General features: G+C 42.0%; 1 protein-coding gene across 3 annotated transcripts in view; it reads right to left on the reverse strand.

The window, feature by feature from the left end:
• The window catches only part of STAB2 (stabilin 2), an 88195-nt gene that overhangs the window by 60612 nt on the left and 15521 nt on the right, over positions 1–12062 (reverse strand). For all 3 annotated transcript variants that reach the window (XM_055808849.1, XM_055808848.1, XM_055808850.1), the window contains 8 exons: positions 11521–11717; positions 10358–10491; positions 5329–5462; positions 3435–3517; positions 2612–2761; positions 1187–1330; positions 324–386; positions 112–231 (listed from right to left, as the gene is read on the reverse strand). In XM_055808849.1, coding sequence (XP_055664824.1) covers positions 112–231; positions 324–386; positions 1187–1330; positions 2612–2761; positions 3435–3517; positions 5329–5462; positions 10358–10491; positions 11521–11717 — 1025 coding nt within the window. The remainder of the gene's footprint in view (positions 1–111; positions 232–323; positions 387–1186; positions 1331–2611; positions 2762–3434; positions 3518–5328; positions 5463–10357; positions 10492–11520; positions 11718–12062) is intronic.

Genomic DNA, 12062 nt, shown 5'->3' on the forward strand with positions numbered 1-12062 from the left:
ATCGCAGGAACTTAGCTTAGACGAACACTGGAAAATATGTGTATACACCTGCTATATATCTACATATATATCTACTATCTGAGAAGGATACACATTATAGAAAGACTATACCTCTGCAGAAAGCAGGTAATCCAGAGCCTCAGCTTTCATGTTACTCAAAGCCTCATTACTTGGAACAAAGACTGTGTAAGGCCTGTTGTCCTGCTGTAAATCCATTCCCAGGCCAGTTTTCTGTTTTGGTGTAAGAATAAAAGTGAAATTACATATTAGTATTGAAGAACATCTGAAAGCAGCCTTATGGAATTGTTTTTCTGGATCTTTACCTCTATCAAAGATGTAAACTGGCTGTATCTTCCATTATCTTGAAGTACTGACATTATGGTTTCCTGAAATAAGATGGAAGTAAAATTTATTTTAGTTGGGAACATGGAATAAATACCAATTCTCGTAAGACATTTTTTTTAATTACTGTATGAGTTTCAGTTATTACAGATTCTATGCATTTGGTCTTCCTTATTGTTTGGGTGGCTGGTGGTGCTTGGAAGTGGCTGTGATGGTAGTGCTCTTGTCCTGGTGCTATGCTGGCTTATAGGTAAACTTCATCATTGTCCTGAAACACTGTGTAGTCATAGAACATACAGTGTGTGTAATGAGGAATGGGTTGTTTTCTCTTCGTTCCCAATGAGCAAGGGCAGAGAAACAGAATATTTGAAAGAACACCATACAAAGAACTGAACTCTTAAGAAAATAAACTAAGCAGGGCACCAAAAAACCCAAAGCACCTGAAATTACCAGTATTTATAATTTTAGCCTTTTAAGGGGAAGGATTGTTGCTTTGAATACAGGTCTTGCCTGATAATACTTGTCCAGATGTCCCTCCTTTTAGTATGTTGTTGTGGAATTCAGTGAGATGCACTGATCATTACTGCCAGTTTCCCAAGGAACCACCCAGAGGCAGCGAGTACAACCAAATCCTCCATGGACCAGCCTGGCAGAAGAGCGATCGTCTTTGCTGTGGGAACTGTCATTACCTTTCACTTTGAATGTTGCTTCTCTGAATTGACGTACAATGGCTTGGTAGACTTTGAAAGTCTACCTGCTGTTAGTCGTTCTTTGCATTCAATTAATGCGAAACTATTTTTTTTAAAAGAAGTCTGACATTGCATGTGTATAGTTTATGGCTCACCTCTTTTCTGCTTTCAAATGTTGGTTCCACGTTGTCCATGGATTTGTCAATAATGTGCAAAATCCCATTGGAAGCAATAATATTTCCCTGCAAAAGTTTTCCTTTCCTCCTTCCTCCTTGGATTCTAATTCTTAATTGATTATCCTGAAAGAAGCCAGGCAATGCATTGTGAGCTCTTTATTATGGTATGGCGATAGAGGGAGTATGCATGTTGAAAGTCTAACACCTCCTTCCATGGCCAGCACCTGGGCTGTTTAGGTCTGGGGAGGCTAAAGGTTGTGGTTGCTTCCAATGTTTATCAAGGAAATGGCAAAAATTCCTTTGACTTTGGATCAGGACCATGTTATTTTGTTCCAGGACAGCAAAGTTCAGAGGAGAAGCAGGGACAGGCCCTGTGGGGAGAACAGAGTACCTGAAAGGGCTCTGATGACTGCTAGTAATAAAAGTCAGCTAGGAAATGATTTAAAATGTGATTGTACTCAAATGGCCAACTCCTGTAATCTTATGGGACTACAACCCATTTCCTTATATTATATCTATATTTAAAACAACAAAATGTTGCTGATCCTGCACTGTACTGAAGCCTGCAGGAAGCTAACAGGCCTCAGACAGCAATGATATTTTCCTGTTACACATGGAGCGCGTACTCATTAAAGAAATAAAAATAGATCTCCCAGATGCCACTGTTCTACTGCAAAACATGAGAAGTACTTGATTTCAGCCTTCACATAGGTCTGAGTCTTTAAGAGACATTTAGTGGACCAAGAACAGTAATTCTAGATTACAAAATCTAGTATATCAGCTGTAGAGAACAAATGTTTTAAACTGTGGGATCAGACTGCCCCGATGTTTATTGACATCAAATAAACTGGCTAGTGATGAAATTAATATTTTTCATGATAAATTGCCAATTGCATTTTATTTATGCTGAAGAAACCTATTTGCTGCATCATTCGAAGGATGCTGATGCTCTGTGAGAGGTGGGACCTGCAGTGCAGTCAGTGCTCGCTCTGTGAGCGGTACACACAAGTTTCCAGCATAAGCTCTGGGCTTTTCCCTCCCCACACCCCTGTTAATTCACCTAGACTCTCTTAATGGCCACCCCTCCCCAGCTCTGTTAGTCGTGCTTGCAGATTTAAGATGAGTTAATTTCAGCAAACATTTTAAGAGCAGTCTGTGTTAGACCACTCAGTGGTGATGCATATCTAAAGGTAATTTTTGTTTTCACTGATTTTAGTGAGAACTTTGATGCTGGTGAGGTTTCAAGTTTCAGTTGAACTTCTCGTAACACATGACTACAGCTGTGGGTTTTCATAATCCAGCAGCTCTCCGCAACCTGATGTCTTGCTGCAGAAAGACCTTTCACACCTTGTTGAGTGACTAGAGAGTGGTATTCTTGCTGAGGTGGGCTGGAAGACCTCTTACCTTTTCTCCCTTTGATATCTCTGCTGACTTGCCAGTCAAGGTATATATTACATCAGTGTTATTCAAGGTACTGGTATTCAGTTGACCAGCAATTACATGGAGTTTCACAAAGTACTGTGCTTTCTGTTTATTATTCAGAAGATCCTTTATCTAGAAGAGCAGAACAACAGAGATTTATTTCAATGCAGGCCTCATCTAAAAAAAAAATTAAATCTCATAATCTCATGGTGAATGCTTTTTTCCCGCTCTAGCTGTTAAATTCTGAAATTACATATTTTCCTCTGAAGTGGGGTGATAGGGTCTGAACCAAGTGGAGGCCTCTCTTGGCTTCAGTTCAGGTTAGATTATACCCTTATGTCCCTGTGTGAGAAATAGGTGCCTCCAGAGTTGTCCTGGCTTCAGTGACTGCTTACATACCAGCCCCCCGCCACCCCCCCCCACCCCCCCCTTAAAAAAACTAAACCCATTGCTTTTTTTATCACCCTTATGTAAAAGGTGACCTGTTGGCTTCCCTGCTGAAAATTCAGATCTTAGTTCGGTCCTTGTCTCAACCAAGTGAAAAACCCTTGAGTATATCCATGTAACCCAATCCAAGACTTACTTTGAAGCATGACTCTGTTCTACCCTGACTCACAAAATTATTTTGCTTTTCTTTCAAGTAGGAAAAAGACAGTCTCTGGCCCCTAGATTTAAGTGTATCCAGAAACACGCTACAGCAAAGAGTTCTTCTGAATCTGCTGAATCAAAACACTTTTAACAGAGATGACATTTCTGAAGGAGCTAAACCCCCATCAATGTAAAACCCATTCTATTGTTTACTTACATTTGTACCTTTCAGTCCCTTATTTGTCGGTACAAGTACAGTAAATGGTCCCAGGGTACTCAGTGGCCATTCGTAGATATTTTCTTATAAGAAGAGGGGAGCAAAAAAAAGTTTAAATGCCTATCGAAAAGCTCATTGGAGAAAGGCACTGTGTGAGAGATATGGAAGGACAGACTAAGCAAGAATACTATCTGTGATTATTAAATGTTAATTTAAGATTCTAAAGTCCAGGTCATTAAAAGATGAGAGGCAGATGGGAGGTGAAATCCAGGTGCTGCTGCATATTTGGCACAGTGAGGCAAAATGTTCAGAATGCTCCTGGCAGCCCTTATTCTGTTGGTATGCAGACCAGGGCGATGGACATGAAACCAATATTTCTTTGGAGATGTGTCTTTATGGGAAGATGGCCTTCTGCTTTAAATCAGTTTGGTCTTGTGAGGGATATGCTGTTGGAAACCTGCTGGTAGTGCAAATACCAGTGAACACATAGCTGGTAGTAAAAACTGATGCACTGAAGGTTAATTAAAGTTCATTTGCTACCCAGATGGTATTTCTATTTCCAAGATAGCAGTATGAGACCACTGATTCTGCAGCTGAAGGCATTAGATATTTCTAATATTCAGCTCTTTTTCCAGAGGTTTAAAATAAGAGCTGAAAAAATCTTTACAGTCATTATAGGTATGTTGCACCAAAGAATATATCTCAAAATTAATAATGCTGTCTTACAATACAATGTGGACTATTCTGCTGTATATTCTTGGCTTTTGAAAGACATTAACACAAAGTGAATGTACTGTAAGATAACCTGTGTGGTTAATGTGTCTTTGTAGCTTCTGGCTAGTAAATCAAATGGCATATTTATGTCCAAAACTTAATGAAAAACATTAAGTCTGGATTGTGTTAAGAAATGGTGGTGTTCAGCAAGTCAGGCACTTTTCAGATACATAAGGAGAAATACACAGAAAAATTGCAATTGAGCTCTCAGTGCTGAGGCAATGGATTTTGGTCTTCAGTGCTGAATGTGATGGACACTGCCAGATTTTGTCCTTGGTTCCTTTCTGGTCAGGAATTCAGGATCTTTGTTTTAATTTCTGGACTTAATGAAAAGTACCAAGCAAATTACATTAATCAGGAGAAAATTTTTCATATTTACAAATTTAACTCAAAGATCCAGCTGGATTCTAACAGTGTGTGTTCACAGCTCAAATCTGTAGCCATGCAACAGAAGGTGACGAAGACAGTTATGCTATTCTCTTCACAAGGTGGTTGCAATAATTGTGAAAGGCTGGAAGCTGTGGGCCCTTAACAGGGGCTCCATCTGATGTCTGCAGAGAGTTTGGAAATGTGGAGACCACCCAGCTATGGCTGAGGCTATGGCTGAAGTGTTCTGGTGGGGTGTTCTGAGGGTGATGGAGACCATGAAAGGGTTCAGTCTCTGCCCCTTGCCTCTCTCCTCTTTGCTGGTGAAAGCAATGCCACTGCTGATGGCTGGGGTCTAGGGGAGAGACTCAGCTGGGAATCCTGATGTTTTTGGTGGACTAACGTGCATCATGCTAGATCAAATCTCAATTATCCAATTCGACAGGGGCAGGGAGGAAGAAGAAATGGGATGATCCCCCTCACTCCATTATGGGGCAAAACCCAGTGGTGATACTAGGTGATGTGTGAGGGGTTCTGGGACCATGTTTAGCACTACTACTTGGAAATTCTTGCAGACTGCACAGCATGCTGAGCAAAGGCAACTTTAGGTGGTCAGAGGGAGTCTGCAGTGAGTAGCGTGGGCTGTGTCATGCTATTAGCAGCACCCTCCTGTATAGCAGGGAGTGCTGGGGGAAGACAGGGCAAGATCAACCCACCCAGCAGGAGCTGACTCTGCTTGTGTGTGGTCACTTACCTATGAGCAATAAGGCAGACGTCAGCTTGCCTTGCCATCGTCCTCCCACTTCTGAGTTCAGGTCTCGGAGGCGCTCCATGACATTTCCATAGCACACAAACCCGTTTCCCACGGATCCCCTCTGGCACGTGCACCTGTGAAGGGATTGTCATTGTGCATTGATGTCCTGTGGTGTCGTTGAGGCTTTTGCTAAAACCTGCATCAGGTGTTACCTATTGCTTCTCTGAAGGCATTTTCAGGAAGCATCGATGTATTTTAGTTTAATCTTTGCTTCTGCATGCTGTGAAGTGTGCCAGTGTGTAGGGCAGCCTTGTGGCTGCTTGCCTGATGTGATGTCCTTCTGCCAGCTGGGACAGGAGTGGGACAGGAGGCACCAGTGTCTGTCTTGCAGGACCTTTCTGAATGGGGGCTATGGAATGCCCCTGGCTGCAGTGCAGCCTCTGGTCCCCACAAGTTGTTGCTGGAGCCCAGAAAGCCACTGAACCTGCCTGCCTGTGGGCAAGGAGAGGCTATGGCATAAATGTGTGGGGTGCAGCCCCTGAGGCAGGGAGGAAGTTGTGTGAAGCCCCCCACTCACTACATGGGACCTGGCAGGATTAACGGTGGCTACGTACGAAGGGGATCATAGCAGCTCATCAGTCCTTGCAAAGCTGTATGGGACTGGTAGAAAAAGGCGGGCAGACATGTCAGTCCTTTCAACAAAGCAAAGTGGTGGTTTGTTACCCTGCCCTTTAAGTAATACAACCGTTCTGGGCAATGATATCCGTAATTTAACATTATCTTTTCTTCTGAAGCTGCTGAAACAAGACATCTCATGTGTTTTCAGGTGTATGCTCTATGCTGGTGCTGCCCCTACTGGAAATAGCATCTCATCTGTAAAACCCTGGCTGTCTCCTGGGGACTCCAGCCTGTGAGAGGTGTCAGTGATACACAGCTGACCCAGTCCTACATATGTCCAAAGCAGACTCGGGTCATGGTGCCCATAGGAGGGACAGGCAATGCCTCAAGATGGGCTCAGTGTCCTCCCTGCCTTGGGATGGGCTGCATTTGCACTAGTGTGTTGCAGTCGAGGCAAAATCTGAAGACAGTTTATGGAAGAACCACCACAAGTGTCAGTCTGACATTTTCTGTTTTATGACTGAGGGAATCTTATGGCCATGAAAGACCTCAGTGTCATGAGAGGGGTGGGGAAGGAATTGTTGGTCATCAATGTGATTGACCATGTGTGCTGTTAGGTACTGATGGGTACAAATGGTCATGTGTTTCAGAGAGCAGCTAGGACTTGTGTGTGCCTTGACCTTGTGTCAGCCTGACTGTCTACTGGGAGAGGTGGTTAGTACTTCCTAAACCGTCTGGATTCTTCAAACCTGCCTCAACGTTAGGGCCCATCTGCGCTTGGAAGACTGGCTGAAGGTGTCAGCTCAGTCCTTTACTTATCTTCAGTGCTAAAATTAAAGCAGGCTCTTGTGAACTTGTAGCATGCATAGAAAGAAACCCTAACTATATTTAGGAGGCTATGGTATGTGTTGTCAAACATTGGCTTTTAATAGTGCCTTCGCTAATTAAGTCTCCAGCATGTTCAGTATTCCTGTAAACCCTATCCACAGTGATTCATCTCTGGATACTTTTTCTAAAAGAGGCATCATTAGAGGAGGAACATTACTCCACACACCAAAAAGATGACCTAATTGTTTTCATGTGCTGGTTGTTACAAACACACATCTTTACTCACGCCCCACGGTAGCATCAACCTGATGCCAAATCATCTCCTGTTTCCCATGTAGGGTGTCTACCATAGCTGTTTCTCTGGTGATAGCAATGTCATTTGAAAATCCCCACAGCCCCTGCAGTCTGGGGGCTGCACAGGGACTCAGAGGGGTGGTGGGATATTGGCCGAGAGGCTCAAGTTTGACTCCTTCCGGTCCTGGGTGAACACAGCAGTCTAAAAGCATCTTAAATTTTTAGGATGTAATTCCGATGGTGAGTGCTCTTGTTTGTAAGCAGATCTCTTGGGCAGATGGTATGACTGTGGAGCACAGATGAAGGGGTTAGGGCTGGGAGAATGGAGCAGCTCCTCCTTGGGAACTGACCCTTTCTTCTGATGAAGTAAATATTGCAGTATTAATGCACATAGCCACCTTCACTTCTGAGCAGAAAAGAAAAAAACTGAGGCTGAAAAGGAGCAGTATAGTATAGTAGAAATATATGGTGTATATATATCTATATATACTAGAAATAGTATAGCAGAAAAAAGGAGCTACCCTTAAAATACTGCACAAATCAGGTCAATGTTTCAAAATAAACCTCTTCTCTTTTTTTCAGCAAATGGTCATAAAGAAGCAGGTGGCTAAACATAGCAATTTTTTTGGCTATCGTTTTCAGGGGCACAGTGAACTGCAGAAGAACTTACATAATTTGAAACTTCTTTTCTGAGGACAATATTGCTTAAACTGAGTGGGTGTCCAGTAACACAGTTTGGATTTGACTGCCAAAGGAAACCATTTAGCATCTACAGATTAGTACCTATTGCATGGGATTGAACACTTCAGCCTGTCTGTCCCCTCACCCCTTCTGATGAAGTTATTTATTCTGTGCGGCCAGACTCAGGAAGGACCAACTGGGTGACTGACTAGATCAGTTTTGTCTCAGCTTTGTCTGGAGTATCTGGTTTGCAGCTCATACTGCACATGGCTCTACAGGTTTTGCTTTGAATGCACTGCATGCTGTGCAGGCTGGGTGTCTGTAAGAGGAACAACTTTACGGCAAACCTTACTGGACTACTTAAACTTAGTTGTTTGGTGTTTTCACTATACGCTGCATGGACAGTTAGGCGGAACTCAAAAAGATGGGAATTGTCACTACTTCAGCTGACTCAGGAGGGGGAAGAGAATTGTATCGCTCTGCAAGAGGGGAGCTTAGTTTTCTGTCTCCATTTTACCTGAAACTTGTATAATAGACTTTTGGTTTAGGAAGCTACTAATTTCTACATCGAAAACTAGTCAGAGTCAAAATAAAAGTGGGATTAAAAAAGAAAATAATCAAGTTTAGCTGGGGGAAGGCCAGGTCTGCTTGGAAATCAGTGAGGTTATGGTCTAATTTGCTGTGTAATTCTGCACCAGTTGAAGCTTTGTAGCTTCTGGGTAAGGCTGAACGTAATTACTGTGCTGAAGCAAAAAAAGGAAAAAAAAAAAGAAGTGTTAGCACTCACTCAAGAAAGATCTATATGGGAACAGATAACAGAGACAATCTTGATTTTCCAGTAGGTTGCTGTGTTATGTTCACAAACTAAATGTTTGTCTTTTCTAAATCTCTGTCTGAGAGAGTTATTCCTGTAGAAATAATTTGATTATGGAGAAAGTAGAAGCGACCATATGGGGGAACCTAACAGCACAACAGCATCTTTAGTAAAAAACAAGACCAAAAACAAAATAAAAGAAGCGACACAGTTTTGTGGCCTCTGTTACACCTTTGTGTTTTAAAACAAGTAAAAAAACCCCTACCAAAACAAGCTCTCCAAAATATTTTTAAAATCTGGGATGCAGCCAAAATACAGTAAGTGTCTGTCATTTACCAGAAACAATTCACTGTGCCCACATTTACCGATCAGTGTTTTTCTTTGAAAAGTTCCTTTTTCATAAATAGATTTTCTTTAGTTGGAAACTATTCAGCATAGTTTTGATTTTTTGCCAAATAGATAGTCTTAGTTTGATTTGAATCCCACTCCTTTCTTCTGTTTTTGTTTTTGACATTAAAGGTCATTGAATGAACAAAGTGCAAAGCATTTGGATTGCTTGTTTCTCTCCCCATTCATAAATTCTTAATTTAACCATTCTAAAATTCTCAAAACTTCCCCAGCTGTTGAAATTTGAGTTGCAACAGTGAACCGGTGACAAATTAGGAAAGAAGGGTCCTGATGCAATGTGGAATTTTATTTTAGGTTTTCAGCTCGTGTTATGCAGTGTAGTACTATACTATACTAAGTAGAGTGTAAGTATATACTAAGTGCACATGAAGTAGTACACTACACTCTTTGAAATGCACAATAGCTTACACAAAAGTGATGTTGATATTACACTGTAAGAGAAAGCTGCATGATGAAGCAAGAACTGGCAATAAGAATACTGTCCTGAGTGAATGCCTCTGTCTATAGATCTATAAGATAAATAATTTGTTCCCAGTGTACAGCTAATGGCCTGTTTTGTCTTTCACATTCAAACTCTCAGCTCCTGAAAACTAGCATTTCAGGGACATCTCTTTAAACCCAGTACTAGCCATCACTGGGCTATAGAAACCTGTTGTCCACATTCTTTGGTTTAGATAGCTTTCTTAAGTTTAGTGTTAAAATGGACCTTCCTCCTAACATCTGTGTAGCAAATTTCTGTACAGGAAAAGAAACTCTGCCAGAGGTTTTGCATTTTTCCATCTGCTTGTCTCGAGGCTTTGAGGAATCTGCCGAGGTCGGTTTTGCTTTTACAACGTGGGGTTCAGATTCCCTAGTTGTATCTGCAATACTATACTAAAAAGAGCCAGGGTTCCAGCACCATCCCGTGATAATTAATGCTGATTAATTTTTAGCATGCTGCCTGGCATGTTTCTGTCCCACATCATGCAGCATTTTCCCAGGCAGTACCCAGGCACAGTTAAAGGTATAGTGTGTGCCAGGGACTGCTGCCAAGAGGCAGTTACTCAGTTTTGGAAGAAGAGGAGGCTTTAGCTGTGAGCCAGACGATGCTGCTTGCCCTGAGAAACAGAAAATAGGTCTTGGTTCTTTTTATTTACAAGTGTGGAAATGACCTCTGAGTGCTACAAAAATAAAACTTAATAGGTATTAGCAATTGGTCTGATGAAATCAATCACTATGCTAATTGCCTGACCCTGACCCCATTAAATCTTGGGATTTGTCCTTGATAAAGAAACCCTTAATGATAACTTCAGGATGTGTTCATCCACTCAAGTTCTTTTAGCAGCCTGTTTACAAGGGAGAGGAGGGAGAGACTGAGTGTAAGCTTCAACAAGCAAAAAGACTCACGTAATCCGTCCTGGTGCAACTGTCGAGCATTTAGCTTTTTTATGGCAGGTGTTGTTTGTTTCACAGATGTCCATCATGCTGCATCCTTTCCCAGGTACAAAGTTTGTATAATGCTCCTTGCATTCACAGTGGGACTAAATCAGGATGGGAGAGGGTAGAGAAAAATTAGACATGCACGGATTGTGGATTTCAGCATACTTTCTGGAACTAGGCTTTAAAGACACTGAGCCTTAGTTAATCACCTGGTAGGTTAGGTGCAAGGTAAAGATTATCCATATTTATACAACTGCCTTCTAGGTTTTATCCACTCCAGAAAACTATGGACTCTCAGGTAAATTTCCTTCAGATAAAGCCCGGTACATTCACTGCTGTAACCAGAGAACATTTAAAATCACTGTGGGTAGGTCAATTTTTTTACCTCTGTTCCTACAGCCCTCTCTACCTCCCAGAATGAGTACCAAAACATACTATAAATGAATGAGGTGTATAGCACTGCTGTTGTACACACCAGCCTGTGTGTGCTGGCCACATGCAGCTCACTGAGACACCCCTGAGAGAAGAAACTTATATGACCATGAACTGCAGGATGACTCTGGATGACTGAGTCCCTTTTTGGCTCTTCAGGGTGTCTAGACAAATAAGGCATAGTCCTCTGAAGTCTCCCTTTCTTGATGGTGGGAGTTTTACACACAGAAATCTGAGCCAGTTCCCAACAGCATGAATAATATGCGGCCTTTATACAGTGCCTTTTATCAGTTGTCCTCAAAGACAGATTACTTCTTTCCTAAATACAATAACTTTAGGCACGTATCTGGTACCTGTGTAAGGACCTACCAGTCCCATAAAGCCCCCTGTGGTCAGAGAGACAAAATTTAACTGGGAGAAGCTTTGTTTCAGTGCCTTGATTTTGGGGAGGCAAATCTGAGTCAAAATATTCTAGGAAGAAGAACACTATTGCCATTCCCATTTTCAGAGTGGGAAGCATGGTATACATACATTGAGAAGGGAGGTAAAGGGGCTTACTCCAGGTCAATGGCAGGGTTTATGTCAAAACTAGGAGCTGAGCTTGGTCTCCCTTGTTCCCAATACACTCATGGCTTCTTTTTGGACAGAAACCATTATTTCTTAGGTAGTGGATGTAAGAAATGTCATATAACACTAACCTTTCCTGGACCGTCGTAGATGCAAATGGTGGACTGTGCAGGGCAATTCCCATATATTGCCTGGCAAGGGTCTACAGGTAAGCAGACTTGACCATCTCCTCTGTAACCATCTTGACAGGTACATTTGTGCCGATTTGGTCCAAGGTAAACACAGTTGGCATTAGGACTGCAGACCTTTTGGGAGCATGGGTTGATAGCTTGTGAAAAAAAGAAGTGAAGTAAATGAATTGTTGCCTGCAGTACTCAAATTGAAGACAAGGATTTGCCAGAGCACCTCCATGCCAAACAAAGCCTGGGTAGACTAAACTTCTCATAACAGCCAAGTCCAAAGTATCGTGGAGGCATGAAGGCAGAAGGGAGGAATCTGTTTATGCTAACATAGCAACCAGCTGTTTGCTTTTGAACAGAAATGATCTCTTAACCTGGCAAGTTGAATTATAAACAGATTAAAACATGTAATGTGCTCATTAAAAGATCACAACTATTTCCTTGTTCTCTGGTGGATTTTAACTAGAGAAGGTCAGGAACGTGATACGAGGTCT

Source organism: Falco peregrinus, chromosome 6 (genome assembly GCF_023634155.1).
Source record: "Falco peregrinus isolate bFalPer1 chromosome 6, bFalPer1.pri, whole genome shotgun sequence".
Taxonomy (NCBI): Eukaryota; Metazoa; Chordata; class Aves; order Falconiformes; family Falconidae; genus Falco; species Falco peregrinus.